General features: G+C 37.8%; 1 protein-coding gene across 1 annotated transcript in view; it reads right to left on the minus strand.

Annotated features, from left to right (window-relative positions):
• Positions 1–470: 470 nt before the first annotated feature.
• The window catches only part of LOC131079677 (uroporphyrinogen decarboxylase 1, chloroplastic), a 99,550-nt gene continuing 72,688 nt past the window's right edge, over positions 471–27,332 (minus strand). Inside the window, exons 6-7 of the mRNA XM_058017687.2 lie at positions 1,392–1,627; positions 471–1,295 (exon numbers count right to left, since the gene is read on the minus strand). Of these exons, the coding sequence (XP_057873670.1) occupies positions 1,133–1,295; positions 1,392–1,627 (399 nt within the window). The 3' untranslated portion in view covers positions 471–1,132. The remainder of the gene's footprint in view (positions 1,296–1,391; positions 1,628–27,332) is intronic.

A 27,332-nucleotide genomic window follows, 5' to 3' on the forward strand; every position in this document is an offset into this window, starting at 1 on the left:
CACCTCAGCAACCTGAAGAAAATAAGCACTTCATCCTTCATGGAATATTTCATTGTCAGTATCATCCAATTGATTTTCCCATTTCAGCCTGCTTTTACATCGGTAATGCCATTTCCAATACTCACTTAAAGTAAGAGTCCTGGATTCAATTTTTAATTGCAGGAATCACTGGCTAAAAGAAGTGAGCTTTGATAATCACCCCAGCAAGCCAAAGAAAATAATCAGCTCATCCTTCATAGAAATATTTCATTGTTAGTGTCTTCCAATTAATTAATTACCCATTTCAGCCTGCTTTCACATCTGTAATGCCAATTCCAATTCTTTATTAAATTAAGAAGCTTAGATTCAATTCTTGCATATTTCATACATGATCTGTTCAATGTTTAGAGGTCCAAGGAAGATTTCCATTATCTATACTTCACAATATACAGTCTACTTTAATGACTTTGATAAATGGCTACAATAATACATGCGAACATAGATTCCATCATTAAAAAAGAAAAAATATTAGCACAACTTCACCTGTCTTACATAAGGCCTATGGAGTAACATCATGTATGTTTCAACTCAATCTGGTAAGACAAATCCTATTGCCCATGGAACCATATGGGATTTTACCAATGATGCATGTTCTTGCTATGTCCCTTCAGCTGTGGTTTAGCTGTAAATTGTAATGCTTTCCACTGTGAAAATAGTCTGGTTTGTAAGAAGAAATATTCTCGCAAAACTTCAGAACAGATTTTTCAAACAAAACACACCTGTTATGAAATTCACCCATAATCTCAATCATGCCACATTTTGGCCCAGTAATTGTACCATAGTCACATTGCAAAAGAATTCAAATGACAACCTGTACAACTCTTCACCTTGAATACAAAAGGATTAAACAATTCTAAATGTTCAAGCAAACTATGCAAATCCAGCTAGATATGTTCTTGATGCGCATTCGTTGTGCCAATCCCTCTTTTCTCTTTCCATCAAACGTAGGTATGCCAGTGCTAAGCATTTGGTTAAAGACAGTTATACAGACATCATCAATATTAAATTAAGTGGAAAAATAATCACATACAAACAACTCATTGCAACCAAGATTTAGTACAAGTTTAAACCACTTCTTATTTTGGGGTCTTTGTCAAACCAAAGATTCACATGCTGAATGATTGGGAGATGATGTATCATAAACCAAAGATCTTGCAACATCAAAGAAATGACCAACAGCTTCCTCTGGAGTTCCAACAAGAACACCATGTCCCAAGTTTAAAATATGACCCTTTCTCCCTGCACTTCTGACCACCCTGCACAAGACACAAATTTAAATTAATAGTCTACGGTGAGTGATCTGGAAAGTATTTATCAAAATGGAGATCCAATAAAACATGAAACAACCTAACCTTTGAGTTTCTTCTGTTATAGATGACAGTGGAGAAAAAAGTATAGCTGGATCCACATTGCCTTGTACCCCAATTGAAGACCCCAGCCGGTGTCTACCATCTTTCATATCAACTGTCCAGTCAAGTCCGATGACATCAACTCCTGTTTCTTTCATACGTTCTAAAAGCCCACCATTACCATTAATGTACAGGACCAAAGGTACACCTGGGCACTTAGTCTTAACTGTACTCACAATCTGTTTGCAAGGTTCTCCACAAGTTAAAATCATAATTTTGTGAACTGGGAGAATGGCAATTAATATAATAGCAATCAAAACACAGAAAATAAAGTTCGTGGTCACTAAACATTGTCATGACCATGCATTGCAGTAGATGGTGTTAAAGTCATTGATTTTATATAAGGCATGCAAATGTTGTCAGGAAGAGTCTAATGCTTATTCTGTGTAAAAACCACCTTTGGTTACTACTAGTTCTTTTTTTTCAAAATCATTTTCATTACATCTTAACACAATTTTAATTAACGAAACAATTTATTGGGTTGCCCACTTTAATTTGTGACAATTAGTATTTTTATAGCTTAATAATATATTCCAATTTAGAAATGTTAGCTGCATAACCTTACCAAACGTGGCAATAGTAGCAACTCTATGTCACAAACTCACATTCTTGCACTAATTAGGGTAAGCTTTCTAGATCGTGACAAATTCCTGGACCCAAACTTATTCCTCAAGGGTACATTCAAAATGACCCTACTTGCATATCCCTTTCCAAGAATCAAAGGGTCTGTAGTTCACAGTTCACACACTAAATATAAAAAGAATTCATCCTTACATTTGGGATGAGATTTCTATTCTCTATTGAATCATAACCATTAATTAAGCATTGTCAACATCAAAATTTGAATACAAAACCACATAGCAACCAGGTCACACATACATCACATGTATGCATAGCGATCAATTCATGCATACATCACATATATGCATGGTGACCAGCTGACAAAAGGAAATGGATACAACCTCATTGCATGCATCTTTCCATTAGTTAATTTACTGATACAAGCCTTTGTAATAAGAAACCGAGTGCATTCCGTAGTACACTGTGGGTCCAGCCTTATCCTATTTCATAGCCAACTATAATGATGAAACAAGCATCTCATACTCGCCATCACCAACAAGGTCATAAGTGTAATAACACACAATACATGTGGCCATTAATAGCATTTCCATAGCCAGTTGAACCTTTGAGTTAGTGGATCCTAACATTCATCGCCAACATGCTACTAACGAAAATCGGTCCAACTTGGTACAGAATAGCTCCTGACATCCATCATCTTTATGCTATTGGTGAAAGCCAGGTAGGCCCTATCATACCATGGGTAGCTCTTGACATCTATCACTGTACTAATGAACATCAACTAGTCCTTAGGATAGGGCGATTAGCTTCTATCATCTGTCATCTACACAATACTAATGATAGCAAGCTGGACCACATTTGTATCAGATTCTATTCCAACATATGGAATCTTCTTATAGCCAAGTAAACATAATCAGAATTTCCTAAAGGTTTATACACCTTAAACTAGTTGATCTTGTTACAATTCCACATAGAGGGATCCATCAACCTATGCACATAATCCTATAGATTTTGGGGAATCAAATTACCATTACACAAATAACACATTAAATCCACATGAGTTGGCATCCAACCAATCACATATACATAAACATAATACAAACTTATATAGTAAATAATCTCAATGACATTTGCCTCATTAACTGCCTTACCATTCCACAAGAAAAGCAACTCATATATCATTGCATTTATCATAAAGACGATACTTTCACATGAACTTTCAAGTTAACATCCCAATCTAACTTCCATTCATATTATGCATGGGGAAGACTAAAATTCTAACTTCCATTCATATTATGCATGGGGAAGACTAAAATTCTAACTTCCATTCATATTATGCATGGGGAAGACTAAAATTCCCAACCTAACAAGATCGAACAAGGAGAGAACTAGTCATACCTCTTTCATTCTTTTTAAACAAATAGAACCATAGAAATTCACGTGCAAATCTAAAATTGTACCTAATCATTCTTAATAGATAATGACCCTTCCTAGTCATTTGAAAACCCCACAACATATGTGCTAATGATGCAAATGAATACTAGATATATCAGTTTTATTTTACACAGTTACAATCTATACAATAAGTCCACTGAAATAAAGGTACCCCATAAGGTCAAGCATAGGGGCAACCCCAAACCCTATATTTATTCCAAAAAATACCTCTTCTGCACACTTGGGTCATAAGGGCATCCTTCGCTGTTGGAAATAGTATTACATCATAGTTAGATAGTTCAAAAACAGAGTTGCCAGAAACTCCTTTGTCCCTCCCCAGGAACGCGTTTCCCCGTATCCATTCCCGTTTCTGAAATGGATACGTATCCGATATAGCTCAGAATCAGATACACGTCGAATATTGTACCCACGCATGCCAAAAAATACTTGATTTCCAACCATGCTAAATACTAATGTGATTTGATTTTTAAACAAAATTGACGTAAATCTTCCTAAATTTAATTTTAAAAAACTTCATTAACGCATTTTTTTAAAAAATGGTATTAACAAAACCTACACCAAATGAGAAAGACAAATGAAATGTTTTTCTATTTCAGTGACCCATTTTTTGGGTTATCTTCCAATGCAACTCTTCTATTTTTGCATATTGTAAAATGTTAAATCTACTTATCATTATTTATGTAGCAATTATGTGTCTATATTGCTTTTGAAGTAATGAAAATCTCCTTGAATAACTTAGAAAATTGTGTTAAATATATGCATATGTGTTTTTTATGAATGACGTGTCCAGCCGTATCCATATTGGGGGACTTAAAAAATAGCTGTATCTGTATCGTATACCCTATCCGTGTCCATGCAACTTTGTTCAAAAACAATAAATTAATGCTAAGTTATATAATAGTTTATACATAAATTAGTTAGTAACTATAAATATAAATAAATGTTATTTTATAGTTTAAATAGGTTAGTTGGGAGTTATTTCATAAGGGTGTTTGGGGTAGTTGTACCCAGGAATGCAACACTTTATAAACATATGCATCATACATTGTAAATCACCCAAAAATCACAATATCATATATATCATTTTATTATCTATGCTATCATAGTGTAATTTCCAGTTTTAGTTTTGTTGCTCTACCATTTTCAATATGGTAGCATTCCAACAACCTTGAAATTGCAAAGATTGTAATGGTGTTTATGATGGTGCCTGAAGTAGTTCATTATTTTTAAAGGGTGGAAACATTTGGAAGAATTTTGTGGAGTTATTGTCTTCAACATCATTACAAGTTGATGATTACAGGGTACACATGCTAGTGATTTTGTTTTTGTGCCCTTTCGAAGGATACAGCCGCAAGTATACCTTTACTGGTAAAGAAATTGTGATGCCTCTCGTGTTTACATTCTAATGTTTATATTTTAAGACATGAACCATTTAGCGATACTTTAATATTTGATTCAGGATTCTTAGTATCACCATTCCTTTTGTATTGGCATCAGTATTGGATGCACTTTACGAAACACTCATGATATTATTATAGTATATTCAAAAAGTTGTTATTTTAGTTGATTATGCACATGTATACTCGTGTGGCTATTCTCATGATTATGATGTTGTACCTTGTTCAAGGAGATTGTATGTGCATTGGCTATCATATATATGCACAAGTACACTTGACGTGCGTTGAGTGGTTACAAGTATTGAGAATTTTTCCACCTAGCTTCACACTAGCGAGCATGTTTTGCTAATCGTGTAGCTGTGCGTGAATCTGGGTCGTAGATTTGGATAAATGCACATGGTTTATAACATAAGGGTGAAAGCAAAAGTAAACCGGATACGCTAACAGTTGGGGCCGGTCAAAACAATGTTGTAAAAGGCATAAGTCATAACTTAGGCAACCGAGAACCGCCTATAGCGGTCGTTCAAATACCGGCCCCATCCCCTAGTAACCAGTGGATCCAATAGTTCTAATTTTAAGCTTAACCGGAATTGAGACAAGTGTCACGTTTTTTATCGCATCATACAAGGATTTAATATCGCAACTTTATAATTGTGAAAGTGGACCCATCTCTAGTTTGGTAAATGTAGCATATTTTTTTCTTATAATTGTGAAAGTGGTCCCATCTCTAGTTTGGTAAATGTAGCATATTTTTTTCTAAATATAGGTGTGTGAGTATTCACGACCACCATTTGATCATCAAATATCAATGACGAAGGTTCAATTTCGGGCCTAAGCTTTGACAGAACAAATTTTGTACAAAGCATGACCGAAATTGAGACAAGTGCCATCTTTTTATTTGATAAGACATCTAATTTTTTACATTTAAATTCTAAACTTCTTATCATTATTTAAATAAATTATTAAAAATAAAAATTTATTAAGTCACTCTAATCATATACGGCCAACCACATTTTTAGAGAAGGGAATTGTAAAGCGGATAAATTAGCCAACTTGGCAGCGGATGGTTGTGATAGTACCACTTATGGGACGAGCATTTATTCAAAATCGATGTTATGAGCAAGATAGATTAATAATTCACGTCTGGTCACATTTTTCTTCGTGTTTCAAATGGATTGATGGCCGAGACATGATGCATTCTAGGTACGGTGATGATGGCATGGCCTAAGGAGGATGTTGCATAGCTAGCATGACATTAAGATAGGGAGCTGGCCACTTGTGTGAAGACTTTTATATTCTCTCGTGGTGTCATATTCTCATTCAATCTTCTCGACAAAGCTTTTTGGCCTTGGTGTGGAGTTGGTGGTTGCCTGTCATGGACAATCCTATCAAGTTGAGGTGCAAAAGATGCCAAATGGCTTTCTTGGGCATGATTTCAAACTTTAGACTAAAGTGCATTACGAAAGGTCATCACATTCCTTTCATTAGCAATTGGAATTGGAAGCCATAAAAATGGTGCTTGTGCGAGATTTTATCGTGGATGAGAATTGCTACCGAGTCAACTCGAACATTTCTTCTAGATTTTTGGCTTCGCTTCTAGATTTGGGGGTAGAAAAGTTGATATTCTCCTTCTATTACAAGAGGTGTTTGATGGGGATTTTCTGGTAGATGATTTGGATGTGGCGGTTTGAGCAAAAATTGGTGTAGGTATCCCTTGGGTGAATGACATCCACAAACTAGTTGAGGGAATTGAGACAATCGTTGGCCAACCATTTATTCTAGGTTTGAACAACTGAGCACTTGGCCGCCATCATCATTGGGCCATAGTGGGTCGTGATTCCCTATGGAAGATAAAGGCGCTGGAGGCAGTGGACAATTTTGATTGGTTGTTTCGCTTTTCAAAGCTTGTGCGGGATGGGATTTACTGGTTTGGAGAATGAATTCACCTTCTAGTTATGTTTTTCTGGTTTATCTTGGTATGTAATATGTATATATATATGTAATGGCGTTATTATGTGTGTGGCTCGACCCAAAAGGTTAGGCAGTTTTTGAAGTGTCTTTACATTAATGTCGTTTTCCATTTTGGTAACCACATGGACACTGGTATATATAGACATGAAACAGGGTATAGGCATGTCTAGGGTTGTATAGTGGAATATTGCAGTTGTCTATGGTTTATATGTAGCTTCTGTTATGACCAGTATGCTCCATACAAGGCAATTTTGAATCTTTGTACTTTTTTGCTATTAATGAATATAATTTCTCCGCTAAGTGGTTTATGGATCAAAAAAAATTAAAAAAATTATAAAATATGATTTTAATTTAATTAGTTATTCTGTACTAATAATTTTATAAAGAATATTTGCTATATACTGAGTCTTTAATTATGAAATAGTAGATTTTTTTAAAAGTCTTCACTCTTTGTTTTTGTTTTATGTTTATAATTTTGACGAGGGAATATTTTAATTATAAAATAGTTTTGTTTCCTTTTTATTTAATAAAATTTTAAATTCAAAGAAAACTTATATAATTTATATGTTTTTTACATATTTTACTAAAATAGAAGTAAATATTACTATTTTACCATTTTATATTATTATGTTATAGTATTATTAAATTATATTATTATTAGTTCCTGCCAAGGCAGAACTATTGCATTCATCTAATAATATTTTTCAATTCATTAAACCAATCAGCATTTAGAATTAAATTTTTTGAGCAAAAGGTTTATAGTTCATATTTATTTTATATTTTACATAATTATAAAAATATGATTTTTCTTGGCTCATATTGAAAATAGTGAGTAGAAAATTCAATACAAGTGCAAGTGCAAGTGGCTAGAAAGAGACTCGTGGGACCGACTGGCCCACCAACTGAGTTTATTACATCTGGCAACACCTTATGGGTCCATGTATGCTGATCTGTTCGCAATGTGGGCCATCATGCCACGTTGACAAGAAAAGCTAGCGGACTTAAGGTTATCAAGCATCTTAGGCTAACTGCGCAATCGCGCTCAAATCTAGGTCGTCGATCAAAGACAAAGATGCATGAGACTAAAAGACCGATGACTTTGACCACGATGACGGGCTTGCGGACTTAACACTAGCAAGCATGTTTTGCTAATTGCGCAGTTGCGCGTGAATCTGAGTCGTAGATTTGAATAAATGCGCACGGTTGATAACCTTCAAGGGTTAGCGACCGTTCAGATACCGGCCCCATCCCCTAGTAACCGGTGGATCCAATAGTTTTAAGTTTAAGCTTAACCGGAATTGAGACAAGTGTCACATTTTTTATTGCATCGCACAAGGATTTAATATCTCAACTTTATGAAATCGGTCACACCTCTAGTTTGGTAAATGTAGTATATTTTTTTCTAAAAATAGGTGTGAAATTATTCACGACCACCATTAGATCATCAAATATCAACGACGAAGGTTCAATTCTAGGCCTAAGCTCTGACACAACAAATTTTGTACGAAGCATGACCAAAATTGAGACAAGTGTCATCTTTCTATTGTATTGCGAGTGCTATAGCGATGAATTATAATTAGTTGAGCCGCAAGCATTTGAGGCCCTTTGTCATGTGAGACCGGCCTTTAGATCCAATTTCGGGCCTAAGCTCTGACAAAACAAAATTTGTACAAAGCTTCACCGGAATTGAGACAAGTGTCACATTTTTTATCACATTGTGCAAGGATGTAATATTAGAACTTTATGAAAGCAGTCCCACCTCTAGTTTGGTAATAAGTAAAATTTAATACCAATGGTACGGCATAGGTCTTGGAGGATTATCAAAATCTTACGGATTTATGATTTATCCCAAATGGATTGGGCTTACTAATTTATTTAAAAGTTAATGCTAAAATAGTTTACAATTTAGTTAACTTTAATAAATAATGATAATTAAATTTTTTTTTAAATGCTTTAATTTAAAGTACATATTTGTTTTTATCAATGATTTGGAAACTAAATTTAAGTATTGACAATAATATATATATAAAAGTGTTATTGTAAAAAAAAATTAAAAATTTACAATTTATGTTCTAAATATTTATTTGTTGCTAAACGATTTAAAAATTACTAAATAATTTCACACTATTAAAATTACTTTTTGTAATTAATCCATCAAATTGGTTTGAATGGGAGTGATTTTTTTTCCAGAAGGTAAAAAGATAGCATATTTCCCATCATTTTCTGGTTTTTTTCATCAACAAAAGGCCAAAGCCGAAACTACTATATTAATAGTATAAAGTTTTACATAATTTGCAGAATGGTTGAACTAGTTCCACACCATCTGTCCATAGTAGCATAGTGCATTGATACCAAAATTCCCCCTATGCAATAACGACTTATCATACCCAGAAACCTAGATAATTACACAATATTTTTGAACTCTCAAACAACTTAGCAAAATTGCCATGGGGGATAAGACGACATAGAGACCAAACCAGACTGTAAACAAGTGAAAAAGTGGAATAGTCGCTATGGTGCTGCCAATTACCCAAAGACAATGCTTTTCCCTTTGACATCCAAGTTAGACGGAGTGTCTCCTTCCAGCCTAAGTGCTAGGACCCAGATCTCCTTTTTTCATAATATCCTCTGGACCCTCCAAACTCATGGCTTCCATATCCTCTTCATCACTGGTGTCTATTCCATCTACCTGCATGTAACCACAAATCCATTCACCCCCTTCGGTCTGCATGATACAAAAAAGTTTCAACAGGAAGCAAGCATTATGCATAATACACATCCTCAATAACCAGAATTGGAAGTTGAGGCACTGGTTTCCCATCCCTAATGATGACATTGTAGTCTTTATGTGTCACGAACCGTATTTTTGATAATGTGTATTTAAGAGATAATGTAGGTTTTTATTTATGCATCGAAATTGAAACAGATATGAGCATTCATTTTTATGATAATTCAGTTGTAAGGAAATGATGTATACATTTTATTCATGCAATATGTAATTCGATAACTAGTATTATCTTAATTGGGGATTGTCAATGTCGATGAATTATTGAGTGCAAGTGATGCAGGGACAGGTGAACAAAGTTGAAGGCGAGAACGTGACTCAGGTAGAGTTGTTTTTAACTTATGACTTCGGTAGACTAGGGGAATCTCACACACCACAATAGAAAATTGTTTGTGCAAATATGACTTTGTCAAGGCATCATTGTTTGAATTGTGACTTCATCAATGCTTATTTTAAATTGAAATTATTTGAGTAAAAATTAGTCGTTTCGCTGATTGCATATTTGAAAATGTTCAATAGTTGAAAAATTAGGGTTAATTAATTAGCGAGTTAACATTTCTATTAAATCTGATTTAGAATGCGAACTTTATGTCAACATGATTTCAATGGTATGAAGTCGATTATTGTTTTGTTCATTGGAAAATAAGTATTATGGTCTCGTCAATTAGGTAATTGTATGGATTACGCATGCATAAAATGTCGATGATTGTTTATAAGTTAAGTTGTATTTTGAATGTGATTAAATTAATCTTGTCAAATTCAAAATAATATTATAATTATGCATGAATATATATATTATCATGTTTATATTTTTACCTTTCTATGAATAAAATCTAACGTTATATATATATATATATATATATATATATATATATATATATATATATATATATATATATAATATATATATATATATATATATATATATATATATATATATATTTGGGTTACAATTCGGCAGCGCTCTCACTCAATATATATATATATATGCATATATTTATATTGTTAATTTATTAAACATCTTTAAAGTCTTAATTAGGTTTTCTTTGTATTTAACATTTAAAAAATAAATTGAATGTGATGTATATTTTATTTAATATAAATATTGTTTATTTAAATTAACTTAGTAATGCAAAGGTGGCGCATGTTTGTTTTAAAGGTGGTGACGGTGGGTAATAGTCGACTAAGTGATAGTTGACAAGGCCGATCTCCCCACCAAGCAAGCGATCAGCCCACGTAACCACAGATTACTCCATGAACAGCACAGACCACTCCATAACCTTAGTTAATGGCTAACTAAAATCCGCAGACCACTCCCGCATCTCACGGTAATAGTAGTCAACTCCTAGTATCCACGGTGATAGCTTTGGAATAGTTCCACGATCTATGGCTTATAACCGCGAGAGGGAGGAGTTAGCAGGCACGTCGTGCCATAGAGTTAGAATTACAAGACGTTAGAAGCTGCAAACTCCATGATCCATGGTGAGAGGAAGTCGACTCATCTTCCACAACTGCACAAGATGTTATTTAGCTTCCACTTCTCCATAGACGTGAGATAGTTGAGTTAGAGACCTGTCGAAATGCAGAAAAGACTTCAATTTGATAACCACAACCGAGCCTCAAACTTAGGAGATGTCATAGGGGGAAATTAAGAATAAATACAGGCATAGGATCGATAGGCAAACACACAAAGGGAGGAAAAAGATAGAAAATAACAAAGCAGATAGATATTAAGTTAGAATTGTAAACAGAGAGAAAGAGCTGCTTTTAGCAGAGATAGAAGAAGAATAGAAGATCAGTGAAAGAATTTTGAGCCATCAAGGAAGACGTAGATCCATTTAGAGGAGGCACGACAGAGTACTTTCTAACCAGTTTCAAGCGTAAAGAGGTCGGAATCTTATTTTATTTTGGTTATATTTGCAATAAGGAAGTTAGAGAGTTAAAGCTTTGTATGTAGTATAAGATTTCTTTTATGATATCCCGTATTTTAATTGAATATGTGTTTTTATTCCTTGAATAGATGAAGAAAGAAATCTTTAGGTGGAATATATATTGAAGTAGTTAAGATAGTTAATTTTATTCTTTAAAGATAGTGATTATTGTCAAAGGGATTAGGTTAGACTTTCAATTAAAGAATGTGTGCTTATACTTTATTCCTTTATATGAAAGAAAATCATACTTGTGATACACCTTATTACTTTGTATCTATTCAAAAATTGTTGATGAAATTATATTGCTTTTCAAATTACGAAAGATTGTGTTCAATTAGGTGAAAGAGATGAAATAGTGTTTATTATACGAAAGTAATAGGGATGATGTTATTTCAATTAGTCAAAAGATTGTATTTTTAAAATGTATTCTTGTTTGTGGGAACCAAGATAGGGATAAGCTTGTGTATAGAAAGTTACCTTCTGGGACGGGTGCCGAATATGGAATCTTAGAGAGAATAGTTGCTTTTTCCAACTACTTATTTTTGCTATGCATGGCATTATACTCGGCCGAATAATGAATGGAATTATCCATAGAAATAGATAGAATTCTTTATTTTATGCTCTCTACCATATCCTTGCATGATAATGTTTGTTTCTTAAAAGAATTAGAAAAATGAAAATGCTTGTATCATCTAGGCACGCACCAGATTCCCTCTTGTCTTTCGAATTCTTTGGTTAAAACAATTCGTGCAGGGTCGGGTATTCTTGATTGACCAAGAATTTCGGGGAAGCATAAGCTTCAAGGTTGGGCGGAAAAAGCACCTAAATCTTGTTCTCGTCTTCATTCAAAGGACTGAAAGGAAGCGACTCAGAATGCAGATTGACGGATGTATCTCACCTTCTTTCTATTTGTATATTACTTAAGGCAATATGAAAGCCTAAGTAGGGTATAAGGATATGTAATGAGAAATATGTACCTTTCATTTTACATGAAAATTGTATTTAACTCTTTGATATCTATGATTGTTTTATCAACTTATTGATACTTGTTTTTATATTATGTATGAAATAGACTTCTTAATTGACCTATGAGTTTATTTATGAATAAAGAGTAGATTATGTCTAATAGAGTAATTTACGTCTTTACATTATGGTATGAGATAGTGAGGTCCTCATAAATGTTTTTCATAACCTTTCCAAGTTCCCCTAAAAAAGCTTCATTGAACAATTTCTAACACAGCATCACAATGTTGTCCTTGGGGACATCTACATGCAGAAGGGTGGCCATAAACACTGCTCGTATCTCGATATTCACTCTGCATTTATGCTTTGTGAGGAGGAACTCCTCTCTGAGTATCCTTCGTACTGCCCTAATGATCAGACAATGAGAATAATTCAGAACCTCTAAGAGCCTTCCATCCGTAATTTCTCCTAACAATTTTGTTTGCCTCTTGTTGGCAATAAGGTGTATTGGGGACTCTATACCAACAAGCACCTAACTCCTATTCTCCTCGATTGATAGAATTCCTCTACACAAATCTTGTGTAAATCCCCTATCTGCCTTTTATAGAAGTTAATGTATCTCGCCCAATTTTTCAAATGCGATGTTAATAAATGCTCCATAAAGTTTCCTATCTCCAGATCCTTCAAATCACACCACCGCAATTCCATTTCCTCTAGAATTCTTTCTTATATCTTTTGTTCGCGATTCCACCAAATTAGGCTCAGTATTAAACCTTCGATCTTCAACTTTGCTAAATTTAAATATCGGTAACCTCTGTATGCCAACTACTTCGCATGTGAGAGTTGCTCATATTATTGTTAATGCGATTAAAGCAGGGGAAGTGCAAGCATGGCACTTGCAAAAGTACATTCATGTGATCATGCAAGAATTGGCAACTTTTGAAAGTTACCAAATCACTCATACTCGGCGAGCAGGTAATGAAGTGGCAGACATACTATCAAAATGGGCTTTAACTTTTAATGATATTGATGCAATGTGTATTGACGATTACTGTTATCACAAAAGCTTGCACCCTTGCTGAGCCATCAACTCAGCAACCTTGTGAAACATGGAAACAACCCCGAAGTGTGGGACCTTGCGCAAGGGGTTGAATCTCCGAAGAAGGTCGGCTTCCTTCTCTATCTAGGTGCAGGTGTTGAACCAACTCAACACTTCAAAGCTAATTCCTAAGCCTACCCTAACAACTTGCAGAGGAAAAGACGAGAGAAATTGCTTGAAACAAAGGGAGGTGATGCACCAAGAAGAGATTGTTCCTCTCCCTACCGAAATGACACAAGTAATTAACCCAAACACCCTGAAGATGCACAACTTTCAATTGTATGAGTAACCCCAATGCATAGATGAAGGTTAGAATCCACTGAATGTCAAGAGGGGAGAAGGATTCCCACAAGTCACACTCAGAAAACCAGTTAGCACAGCATACATGAAGAGAAAGAGCCACAACATGCACCTATGATGAAGGTAAGAAATCATACACGACATACATAGGTTGAAATAAGGCAAGAATAGTGTTCTTCAATTAACCATAAGGCCAAACGCCAATCTTACAGTTGTAGAAATGCAAAGATTACAAGTCTTCAAGAGAAGAGGAGAGCATAAAAAAACTCCAGGCAATAGGGAGAGAACCCCTTACGATGAGGCTTAACAGCCATCATATAGAAAAATGGGTTACAATGGTGATCATGAGCCCTACATGTTAGTCTGGAAGTGCAGGGAAGTGCATGCACTTGGCTTGTACATGCAAGCAACCTAGCCATACCTCCAAAGGCAATTCTGAGGAAGATAGATTGACTGACCTTCCAAAGTCAAAGTATGCAGTCATGACACAAGTCACCAAGCATGGCCCCGTACCTCTCTTGATGGAAATCCTGCCAAAAACATTAAATGCACCTTTGTGGCTCCACAAAAAAGTGCATAAGTCACCAAAACTGTCAGAGCATTTAAAGCCTTGAGTGTCGATCATGCCATCCGGAAGCGTTGCAAGTCGGAAGTAGGCCTGGAGACTTCGGAAGTTCGGACTCCCAAAGTGAGGAAGACAAGGGAAGGAACAAGGAACCTCGGAACCTCGAGGTTTCGGAGTTCCGGGATAGGAGAAAGGAGGGCTAGGAAAGGAACTTCAGAACCTCGGGGTTCCGGAGTTCCAGAGGAACTAGGGAAAGAAGGCAAAAGGGGAAGGAACTTCGGAACCTCGAGGTTCCGGAGTTCCGGGATAGAGAGGGAAAGGGTTAAAGAGAGAAGGGGAACTTCGAAGACCTGGGTCACCGTAGTTGGGGAGCTTCGGAGACCAGGGTCTCCATAGTTGGGGAACTTCCGAGACCGGGGTCTCCGTAGTTGGACAAGGAACTTCGGAACCTGGGGGTTCCGAAGTTTCGGGGTTAAAGAACAAAGAACTTCGGAACTTGGGGGTTCCGGAGTTCCGAGGTAACTTCGGAGACCGGGGTCTCCGTAGTTGGGGAACTTCGGAGACCGAGGTCTCCGTAGTTGGACTAGGAATTTCGGAACCTGGGGGTTCCGGAGTTTCGGGGTAGAAGGACAAGGGACTTCGGAACCTGGGGGTTCCGGAGTTCCGGGGTTGAGGAACTAGGAACTTCGGAACCTGGGGGTTCCGGAGTTATGGGGGAGGAGAACAGAAGAAAAGCTAAGGTAAGGAAGGGAACTTCGAAAACTTGGAGTTCCGGAGCAAGAAAGAAAGAGGCTAAGGCAAAGAAACTCGGAACCTTGGGGTTTCGGAGTTCCAGAGAAGAGAAAGAGAGGGCCAAGGAACTTCCGACAAGGCAACACTTCAAACCATGATTTCACTGCTTTTCTCCTTGATCAACTGGGCAGCGCTGGTCCATGGAACATATATCTGATCGGCTCTCACTGATGGACCAAGGGTGTCATAAAATGACAACATTTTTGGCGATTTTTGTGGGATGCTTGCCTGCTAAGCATGAAGTCCAGAAGCCTTAAGCATCCATTGGGCACTGAGTCATGGAAAGACCCAAAACATGTGTGTGCCATCACTTGGAGAAAAACTGAAAACTAGAGCCCACGCTCTCTTAAGGAGAATGTGGCATGTGCACAAGCACTTATGAAAGCAAAACAACTTCTAGTCTAATATTTACATAGCTTTATATGGAAAGGGAAATCAAACAAAGACATTGACAGGCTTATCAAAATAGCTGCCTTTCCTAACCAGCTTCTGATGCTCTTCATGTTTGTGGACAACCAGCCAAAAAAAGAAAAAAGATAGGCACCCGTCAAGCTGTTGGAATGCCTCCCAAAGCTTGAGAGCAATGAAGCTTAGCCATGTTTGAATGTTGTCCTCCTCAGGTGGATGGGTGAAAAGAACTTGCTCTCCTTGATGCTGAACTTCATGCTTAGTGGTAAGCATGACATGGGGCGACCTACAGAGCTCAATCCGTGCGAGATGCCTAATTGGACACCCTCTTGATAATTCTAGGTTCGAGCAAAAAACATTGATCTCGCTATCTCGCTCAACTACCTTGATATCTTGTTGGCTGGCAAGGGTGAGTATTGATGACTCATCTAATTAAGCGTGAATCCCCTGCTGTTGTTCACAGCACTCCTCCAGTTGAGGAGATGATGATTGGATGTGGATGGATGAGCAAAAATTTTCCAACTCATCCCAGAATTGATCTTCATCAATCTCCTCCATGCTTCGCTCCGTGCTAGGAAATGCCCCCATATCACAGCAATCATGATGACTATTGGGAGAAGTATGAAGCTCCTCCCTTTGGAACGTAGGTTCTATTGTGATGTTATGAATAGGTTGAGAGACACCCCTAGGCATGTCAACCGCCTCATCCTCGAGGGAAAAAATGTGTTCATGTTTTGCCACTTCCAATTCAGTCTCATGCTCATGTTGCAGCTTCCCCTCATCCTTGACTTCCATCTGCAGATGATTCGAGACCTTATCAACCGTAGGCATGTCCTCCTCATTCTTAAGGAAGAAAGGAAGCTCATCAAATAAGAGGAATGAATCCTCTTCCTTGTTGTCATTGCTTGCCTGGATAGAGGTTCCTTGAGAGTGATTATCTTTAATCACCTCATGCAACAAGCCTAACAATGCACCCTCATGAGCGTGTGAAAGCTCACAAATGGTAGGTTGCAACTCTCCCTTCCCCTGCTCACTAGCACAATCAGCTCTCCATATGACAGGTCCGCCCTTGAAGAGTGAAATAGTATCAGGACAAGAGGGTTGAGTGGGTGAAAAAAATTTCAAGGGAAGCTGAGGCATTTGAATTTCTCGCATAGGAGAAGACCCCTGAGGCGGGCACCTCTGTGAGATAGTGGATTGGGATCCTCCAAATTTTGGGATGTTGAATCTTGGAGGTTCAATCAAAGGCTTAGAGGGTGCCCCCTGTCTGAAACCTGGAATTTCAAATTTGGGCACCTCTGCCCCTTCCTCCTGCATGAGCCGCATCTCTATGGCTGCTAGTTGCTTAATTTCCTCCTTCCTAGCAGAGGCAAGCTGCCTTGCAAGGAACTCCTCATTTTGTCTTTGGGCTCCCAACTGTTGTTGTAAGCCTGATAAGCAAGCTGATCTTGTTGCAAATCCCACTCCTATTGCCTCTTCAACTCCTCCAGCTGCTTGGTGAAATCAAGCAACACACTTTTGATTTTTGTAATTTGCGTTTTTTCATCATCTTGGGGTTGGTTGAGCTGCCAAGAAGTTTGAGCAGGGATGGGTGGGTGGCAAGCATTAGGAAAGTACCCACCTGTTGCTGAAGTGAAGTTGATTGGGTTGAAACTAGGAGCAGTTCTAGTTCGGTCCTGCTGGTAAGGAGGGGGAAAATGGCTAGGATTCTCATAGAATGGAGGTGAATAGAAGTTACACCCATGATATGAACTCATTTTAAAGCATTTGAAGGAGATGGAGCTTGTTTAACAAAATGCTTAAAATGGCATACAGACCCTCTCAACCAGAGATTGATAACATACCACAGATCCACCAAATGTTTGCAGAGTCGCCAGGTGCTTGAAAGATGTTGCCTCCAAAGGCTTGATGAATTGAAGAACACACCAAACCTTCACTTGGCTTTGGCTTAGGACTGCATGACTTCGGAACCTGGGGGTTCCAGACTTAAGCACTCTTGAACCTCGGGGTTCCGGACTTCCGAAGTAGTGGACCTAGGAACTGCGGAACCTGGAGGTTCCGAGCTTCCGGGGTAAGCAGAGTTATGATGACCTGGGAACCTAGGGGGTTCTGAGGTCCCAGAGTTATGAACTTTCCATTAGCACGAACTGGTCCTTGAGCAGAGTCGCCAAGTGCTTGAGAGATGACTGCCTCAAAAGGCCAAGACACTAAGAATAGCACTAAATCCTTAGCATGTGAATTGAATAAGTCCCACCAGGCGTGCCAAAAACTGTTATCACAAAAGCTTGCACCCTTGCTGAGCCATCAACTCAACAACCTTGTGAAACATGGAAACAACCCCGAAGTGTGGGACCTTGCGCAAGCAGTTGAATCTCCAGAGAAGGCCGGCTTCCTTCTCTATCTAGGTGCAGGGGTTGAACCAACTCAATACTTCAAAGCTAATTCCTAAACCTACCCTAACAACTTGCAGAGGAAAAGAGGAGAGAAATTGCTTGAAACAAAGGGAGGTGATGCACCAAGAAGAGATTGTTCCTCTCCCTACCGAAATGACACAAGTAATTAACCCAAACACCCTGAAGATGCACAACTTTCAATTGTATGAGTAACCCCAATGCATAGATGAAGGTTAGAATCCACTGAATGTCAAGAGGGGAGAAGGATTCCCACAAGTCACACTCAGAAAACCAGTTAACACAGCATATATGAAGAGAAAGAGCCACAACATGCACCTATGATGAAGGTAGGAAATCATACATGACATACATAGGTTGAAATAAGGCAAGAATAGTGTTCTTCAATTAAACATAAGGCCAAACACCAATCTTACAGTTGCAGAAATGCAAAGATTACAAGTCTTCAAGAGAAGAGGAGAGCATAAGAAAACTCCAGGCAACAGGGAGAGAACCCCTTACGATGAGGCTTAAAAGCCATTATATAAAAAAATGGGTTACAATGGTGATCATGAGCCCTACATGTCAGTCTGGAAGTGCAGGGAAGTGCATGCACTTGGCTTGTACATGCAAGCAACCTAGCCATACCTCCAAAGGCAATTCTGAGGAAGATAGATTGACTGACCTTCCAAAGTCAGAGTATGCAGTCATGACACAAGTCACCAAGCATGGCCCCATACCTCTCTTGATGGAAATCTTGCCAAAAACATTAAATTGACACCTGTGGCTCCACAAAAAAGTGCGTAAGTCACCAAAACTGTCGGAGCATTTAAAGCCTTGAGTGTCGATCACGCCATCCGGAAGGCGTTGCAAGTCGGAAGTAGGCCTGGAGACTTCGGAAGTTCGGACTCCCGAAGTGAGGAAGACAAGGGAAGGAGCAAGGAACCTCGAAACCTCGAGATTTCGGAGTTTCGGGATAGGAGAAAGGAGGGCTAGGAAAGGAACTTCGGAACCTCAGGGTTCCGAAGTTCCAAAGGAACTAGGGAGAGAAGGCAAAAGGGAAAGGAACTTCGGAACCTTGGGGTTCCGGAGTTCCGGGATAGAGAGGGAAAGGGTTAAAGAGAGAAGGGGAACTTCGGAGACCTAGGTCACCGTAGTTGGGGAACTTCGGAGACCGGGGTCTCCGTAGTTGGGGAACATCGGAGACCGGGGTCTCCGTAGTTGGACTAGGAACTTCGGAACCTGGGGGTTCCAATGTTCTGGGGTAGACGGACAAGGGACTTCGAAACCTGGGGATTCTGGAGTTCCAGGGTTGAGGAACTAGGAACTTCGGAACCTGGGGGTTCCGGAGTTCCGGGGGAGGAGAACAGAAGAAAAGCTAAGGGAAGGAAGGTAACTTCGAAAACTTGGAGTTCCAGAGTTCCGGAGCAGGAAAGAAAGAGGCTAAGGCAAAGAAACTCGGAACCTTGGGGTTTCGGAGTTCCGGAGAAGAGAAAGAGAGGGCCAAGGAACTTCCAACAAGGCAACACTTCAAACCATGATTTCACTACTTTTCTCCTTGATCAACTGGGCAGCGATGGTCCATGGAACATATCTCTGATCGGTTCTCATTGATGGACCAAGGGTGTCATAAAAATGACAACAATTACCATAATCTTTCTTTTGATCCCTAACATCATTGGCACAATGTAACACGATTGGAGCATTTACGAGTGTTTATGGGAAGGTGGTTGATGGGACAAGGGTGTTTTGGTGGTTTTAAAAGGTGGCAGAGAGCGGGTTTTGGATGCAGATAGATGTGACGGGAGTGCTATATAGAAAGGGTGATGGAGGCAAATTTTACGTTGGTTACATCCCGGTAACAAGCGGCGTTTTTGGGAGAGGTCTCTACAAAGAGGCTGAAAAGTATTTTCAAATTTGGTGATGCAGAATTTGTGTAAGTAATGGAATTGTTGATGGGGGAGATTTTTCTGCAGACCAAGCATCGATACTGAACAAACATGGATAGTTTCAATAGTGGTAGCGCGCGGGCTAGACCTAGGAGAAGGGGCGGAGACAATTAAATGGGTCATGCAGACAATTGTGGAGGATTGGACCTTTGGGCTGGAGCTTGTGTTGGAATGGGCCATTCCTGGAGCTGGCTTTGACATTAGGGAGGGTATTGATCGTTTAAATGCGGTGGAAGTATATGAGAATTCCTTTCATCCGCTGGCCGGTTGGGAGCAACCATGAGGAGAGACATGTTGAGCCTTAATTGGGTGGGAGTCTCTGAAGGCGTATCTCCACCAGAAAGAGGTAGAGGCGCAAAATGTTGTGGCGGCCATTGACATGGATGCCAAAGGTAAAAGGAAGCAATCTAGGAAGATGGAGCCGAAGGCAGTCACCAAGAAAATGCAAACAGAAGCAGGTGAAGTGGGCAAAGATTGAGGAGGGTCTCTTTGCTTTTCTGGCCTTTTTGAAAGTGTAATTTTTTGTAATTACAGGTGTGCATTTGTAAACCTCTGTATTGGCGAATGGGTGATTATCGGGTTAGTAGGATAGGGTTTTTGAATGGATAGCATGGTATAGAAGGCTGAAAATGTTTCAGCATTTTTGAATGACAAAGCTTTGTAAAGGGTAGTTAGGGATGAAACTGGTATTTATTTTTTGACTAGACATACTGGATGCATTCTAAAATTTCAAATTTATTAATATAAAATATTTATTACCAGCCAAAAAAAAAATAATACCGATCAAAAAAAATGAAAATAGTAATATAATTTGCTAGTAAAAATATTTTATTTGTTTCATTCGAAGCATAATTCACCAAGTTAAACTTTATAGTTTTATATATTTCAAAAATTCGCCCATAAAAATTATTTTTTGGTTTATATCAAATGTTTGATTTGCCAAAGTATTACTTTATATTTGAAAAGAAAGATAAATATTTGTCGACATTTTCTACTGATTTTTGCCAATTTCAAGAAATTTGCCAACCAAATTTATATTACGTTTCATCGAAAAATGAAAAAATCACCAATAAAATTAAATGTTCAATCTACGAGTAATGAAAAATTTGCCAATATTTTACACCATTTTCGAGGGAGGGTTTCTTAAAGTTTTCACTGCATGAAATTATTTAATTAAAAATATTTCCTCAAATCCAAAAATGGAAACAAATATCTTTATTTGTTTTTATTGATTTTCAAAATTAATCACTTTGGCAACTTATTTTATTTTCTTAATTTTAAATTGGAAAATAAGATATGCACATCTAAAAATTAGAAACTTTCCATTTTCTTCTTCAATCTCTCTTATCTTCATCTCCTCTCTCTTCCGATCTTATCTTTCTGGGATGAATTTAATCTCAACCACTCAATCAACTCTCGACTTCTATTTAAACCCACATCTTTTCTCATTTTTGTTGATCACACCTTTGATATCTTCTTACCATTATCACATCATATCAAGATTTCATTTTGCAGGTTTGTGAACGCATAAAATCTAAGCATTTGAAGAAGATTAAGAAGAACAATGGAGGCTTTTTGAATTGGATGCAACATGGTTGTAGTTTGCTTTTTTTTTATTGCATTTCAAGTTCAATTTCTCCATTGGTTGAATAGGATTTAGCATTGGAATTCAAGTGGTTGCTTTTATGTTCCTTTGCTTTCTTTCTAATTTTCTATTCTACATCTAGCGAACCCGGCATGAACATGCTGCTTCTAATGATTTTTTGTGAGTTTTTTGTGTGATAGGTTATCTCTAATGCATTTGATCCTATTTGTGACACATTTGTAGGATTTGGCACAATCCATCTAGATTTTTCTCAACATGCATCAGATGTGATTAATTGGGTTAATAAATCTGCATATCATGCAAACATGCATTTAAATTAGATTAATCCTCATGCAAATTTTAACTAAGCTTAATTAGAATGGGCAATTGATCTTCATCTAGATTAATTAAAGGGTTAATTTGGACGAATTCTCATCTAGAATCTAGGAGGTGAATAAACAACAATCTAAGCCAATCATACAATCAATTTGTTCGATTTCACACAAATCACTTAGTTGCATATTGCATGTCGCTTTTGTTATTGCATGTAATGTCCCTGCTAATTTTCTGATATGAAATCCTAATATATTTTACTAAGACATTTCAAGAAACACTTGGCTGTCATGGTTTATCATGCTGTTCACAGTTTCAGTTAGACTTCAAGGACATTCTGAAGCAATTTTTAATGAAGGATGAGCCTCAACAATGATTGAATATCATAGAAATAATCCTAAACAACAACTACAACATATTAAGGGCAGATCGGGCTCATATATGTGTCAACTCCTTACTGTCATTTAGTCAAACACTTGGCATACATCTTCAGAATACTGTCTAATTAAGAAGCAGTCCTTACACTAATCCAATCCACATTGAGGTCATTACAACATGCATTTAGAGTACCATTATATGGACTGATTACAAGGACCAAGTATCTGGTTTCTTTCTGAGGACTAATGACTGATAAAATTACACTTTCACCACTAAAACAATGAAATGAGAGATGATGAACCTGGTAAAGTGTAGTCAAGGTAGGCGATGAGGGATCATGCCATATCCTCCTTGTGCAAGCCTTCCCAAGGTCTCCACAGTCCGCCCTGCTGCAGTATGGTGGATGACTGATGAACTGATGTAGACAGCCAATAACCTTCCCAATTTGCCCCCCAAATGGATCGGTTTCAGTGAAGGGTGATAGCCCCTTACGGATTTGCGAGTTTGGAGGTCTATACCAAGTGATAACACCCAAATCAATGGGTCTCCCCTTTGCACAGGTCCGTCTAAGTCTGATCACTGATTTGTGATTGTATGGACACCAAAGCTCATTCAAAATAGTCTCACATGGATCGCCTTGCTCCCTAATTGGAATCGCTGCCTTCCAGCTTGAGATTAGGTGCATCAATTAGGAGTAACAAGCAAAATCGAGGGTCTAAGCCTCCAGAATGGTATCGCCTTCCTCTATAGACAATAATGTTGTTGTCAAACAGTGATAACTTGCATCTAACATGTCTCCATGGCAAATCGTGGCACAATAAAGTCTGAAGCAATCTCCAAACTGCTGTAACTGATATGAATCTCCAAATTAGCTCTATATGAGAAGCTGAGTGCTCCTCACTCTCTAAGCAACCCTTCAGAGGGTCTTTCACCTCCTCAGTTATGCTGACCAATAGGGAGGTATCGTTCCCTAAGATCTTTTGCGGACAACCTGTGTTTCCACAACTCAACAAGAGATAACATAAACAACTCGTGCCCATCCCTCCATTTCCCTCTTCTATTTATTCTTTTTCATCCCCCATCATAAGATTCCTTCTAGAAGAGGGTAGGTACACTTTATTATTTTTAAGTGACTTTAATTATTTTTATTTTATACTTTAGTCACTTTATTAATTTAATAAAATATAAAGTCATCTCACGTGTGATTTAAATAAAAATAATGAGACAACTTAATATAATATTAAATTAAATAAATTTCCTCCTTATTTCTCCTCAAACAATTCCAGGCTAAAATCGGGGACATTACATTTCATGTCGCTTTTTTGATTGCATATCGCTTTTCTAATTGCATGTCAGTTTTTTATTGCATGTAGCTTTTTTAAGTTGCATGTGCTTTTTCTAATTGCATTTAGCTTTTTCTAGTTGTGTGTGCTTTTTCTAATTGCATGTACTTTTTGCTAATTGCATGTAGCTTTTTCTAGTTGCATGTGCTTCTTCTAATTGCATGTAGATTTTTCTAACTAGATAGAGGTTTTGTGTTACTGATATATTTGTGCAACAATCTTGTCAAACACTTGTCAAAGAATTTTTATCTGAAACTACTAATCAGTCTGGTGTAGGATGCTGTCAAAGAAAAGTTTTCAAACAAAAGTGTTTTTTATTATTAGATTAGAAAATATTTCGCATTGGTGCTTTAGAACGAACCTTGTCTTCCGTGTTTGGCACGCTTGTGCTTTGTTTAGGGTGGACCTACAGTTGCACTAAGTATCCTCTCCCCTTGCCTTGGAGATCCTGGGTGTAAGAGAAAAGTGTAACAATGTCCGTCTGTTTTTTTTGTAGAGAGAGCTTGCCTTGGTGGGAAAAGAGGTACTCACCCCAAGGGAACAATTCCAAGCGGTGCTTTACTAGGGTTTGCTATATAAATGGTTGAGGTGAAAGCCATAGACTACTTGGCGACGTTTATCTATACCGATAGTTCCCTAGTACCCACATTCGTGTGAGGTATATCAAACCCCTTTTATAGGGCTAGGATAGGCTCTTAAGTGAGTCACTGTTGCATGTATAGATGTCAAGCCCCCGAAGTTCCTCCACTACGAACCAATTGTTATTAGAAGCCAAAATCTCATACTTCATAGTTCAGGGAGTGTGGATCGTACCCTGTAGATACCCCTCATTGTGAGACACAAATCCCTCGACTACAAGGTTTTCAGACTTTCGGGGTAAGAGGAAAGGAGTGTCTGTGCCAGCCACAAAGCCAGTGCCATTTGACCTCTAGTTGTTCACCTTGAATGGGTATTTTATTGTCGTGGGGGCCCTATCAAGTAGTTTCCTTTGTTGCCTTGAGTAGGAAAGTGCTTGTTTATGAGTGTCTATTAATCTTGATGTGTTATACCAGTAGAGTTAGTTGAATTCGTGGGCTCCTTTAGGCCCCACTTGCAAACTCTTGATCATAGAGTTGTTTTAGTCCAAGTCAAATAGCCTCTATCTTCTAATGCTTGTAAAGTGTCTTCTTGCTTCAAAAACAATTTGTTCCAAAATCTTTCGAAACGTTGACCAAAATCGATCTCAAATTCAGACTTAGTGGAGACTAGTAGGATTGCACCTTTCATTTCCTTGCATTTGCCTTGCATCTTTAGAACCAATCACATTTTTCTTGCATCTAGATCAATTTTCCTTAATCAAAACCTTGGGTTAATCATTTGTTGTCAAAGACCTTGTATCTTTCTCATCATTGATTTGGCCTTCTTCTTGGGTCAGTCTAGTCTATCCCTTCTATCCGTTGAGCTTGCACTCATTAGTCTAATGTGAGTTTGACTAATCAACCTTTATCAAGTTTCATTATCCAAAGTCTAGACATTCCTTTGATAAATCCTAGGTTGCCTTTGCTTTTGCATATTCCTAATCCCAAAAATCTCAAAAACATTTGAAAAATCAAAAAAAATCATAACATTCCAAAAATCCAAAAACATAGGTGCATTTTGTTACAGATTTTGTCATTGATGTCAAGGATGACTATCATTGTCTAGTAAAAGACTTTTTGGAATGAAAAATGTGTTGACCTACTTGATCTCTTTGTCTTCTTGGGTGAGCTACCTACTTGTCTGCTTGAGCTGTTTGAGCTCCTTACTAGTCTACTTGAGCTGCCTGGCTACTTGCTTGAGCTGGTTGGGTGTCTACTTAAGTTGGTAGGGTGTCTACTTGAACTACTTGCGTGTCTACTTCACTTGGCTGCCTGTCTACCTCAGTTGGCTACTTGTCTGCTTGTTGTGCCAAGTGTCAAATCATATGCCATGTCGCTTGCCATGTCAACTGTTGAATATTCAAAGAATCGATTGTTATGAAGTTTAAATATGGTGAGCACTCATCATCGAACTTATTCTTGGCGTTTTGTTCGGAGCCTTATTGAAAATATGTTATGGCTTCTATTGTTTGTTCTGACTTCATATTGAGTATAATTTTGGCAGCTATTTTTTCAAGGGTCGTGGGCTGCCCATTGATTATGATTTTTGAGTTCAGAGTTTGATGAAAGCGAGAGTGGAGAGGGCGCAATGAAGTCTCCAGGCTGCTAAGTCATGGGAATTTATTTTTCCACGTTGCTCATTTATTGACTGAGTTAATTCATCTTATGTGTGTGGCGTAGTTCCCTTTAAAGTATTGTGAGGTCCATTTTTTTTTTAAATATAGGAAGATGCGTTGCTGCTTGTAACATCTGAAAAATGAAGGACTTGGTCAGAATTCGCATATACATCTTCTCTGTTTTGAGAAAGGGGAGACAATATTTGCTGCAGGAATATTAAAAGCACGATCTTCATGTCATAGTGGATGCTGATCATAGGAGTTGTGCCTGCCAGAGAAAGTATGATGACCTTTTTTTGTGCAGCTGACTGGGCTATCACGTCTCCTTAAGATGGGGGTTGCGTTTCAAAACATGTATTAATGAGATGTATCGTGAGCCTTACTTGGATGTCGTTGTGACGTTATGTTAATTGGAATGAATTTGTTGTGCAATTTTTTTTGGGTTATTGTATGTCGGAGTATTCGAGCTGGAAGTTTTGTTTTTTTTAATATTATATGGAACGGTCTATTGTATGGGATGGTGTGTTGTTGTTTAAGATATGTTGATGAAGAATAGAGAACTTTTGTGTGTTCTGAGGGTGATATAGTGTCCACTGTCATCCATACCTAAAAGAGATATGTGGGTGTGTTGCGTGGTGTAGATCAAAAATGAATTACTACTGGTTTCATTACAAGGCTGGAATGACTATTTTTGTCACGATAAGAATGCACTAAGAATGAGACTCTTGTGGTGAACATTTTCCCCCTCCTGTCAGCTGAGTTAGGAGTCAAGTATACATTTTCTTGAAGTCATTTGCTATCTTTGCCAAGTTGATTTGCTGAGTGCTGGAAACTATACAGTATACATAATCCTGTTGCTGTTCACTGAAGCTCATGATCAAAAAAAATTTGTGATTAAAGGAGACTGCATTGCTGTTTGGTGTATTGTGATTGAAGTGTATTTCTGAGTTGGTTCTCTAACTGAGGTCGGTGCCTCAATTGTTGAAGTTGGTGCTCTCAATGGGTTCGTGCTCACTCTTGTATTTTGGCTTGGTGCCCATTTGTTAATGAAAGCTATTTTGTGTTGTGGTTTTTTACCCGAAAGGGTTTTCCATGAGAAAATTGGTGTTTGCCTCTTGATACTTACTCTTTTTATGTTTTGTGTTTTCATGCATTTAAAAGTTTAAAAATCTAAAATACTGATTCACCGCCCCCCCCCCCCGGTATTTCCTATGTGCTCTTCACATTTTAGTTGCATTACCATCCAAAATCCCCAAAATCAAAACAATTTGTCAAAACCAACTATCAAGGTCACATCCAAAGCATCATCATCCTGGTCTTAAACATCCCTAATCTTAGTCCAAAACCAATCAAACAAACATCATGGAATGGCGCTACACATTTCATAGGGAAGGCAAAGAATTTATCACTTCCATCCCTATTCCATCA

Source organism: Cryptomeria japonica, chromosome 9, assembly GCF_030272615.1.
Source record: "Cryptomeria japonica chromosome 9, Sugi_1.0, whole genome shotgun sequence".
In the NCBI taxonomy this organism is placed as follows: Eukaryota; Viridiplantae; Streptophyta; class Pinopsida; order Cupressales; family Cupressaceae; genus Cryptomeria; species Cryptomeria japonica.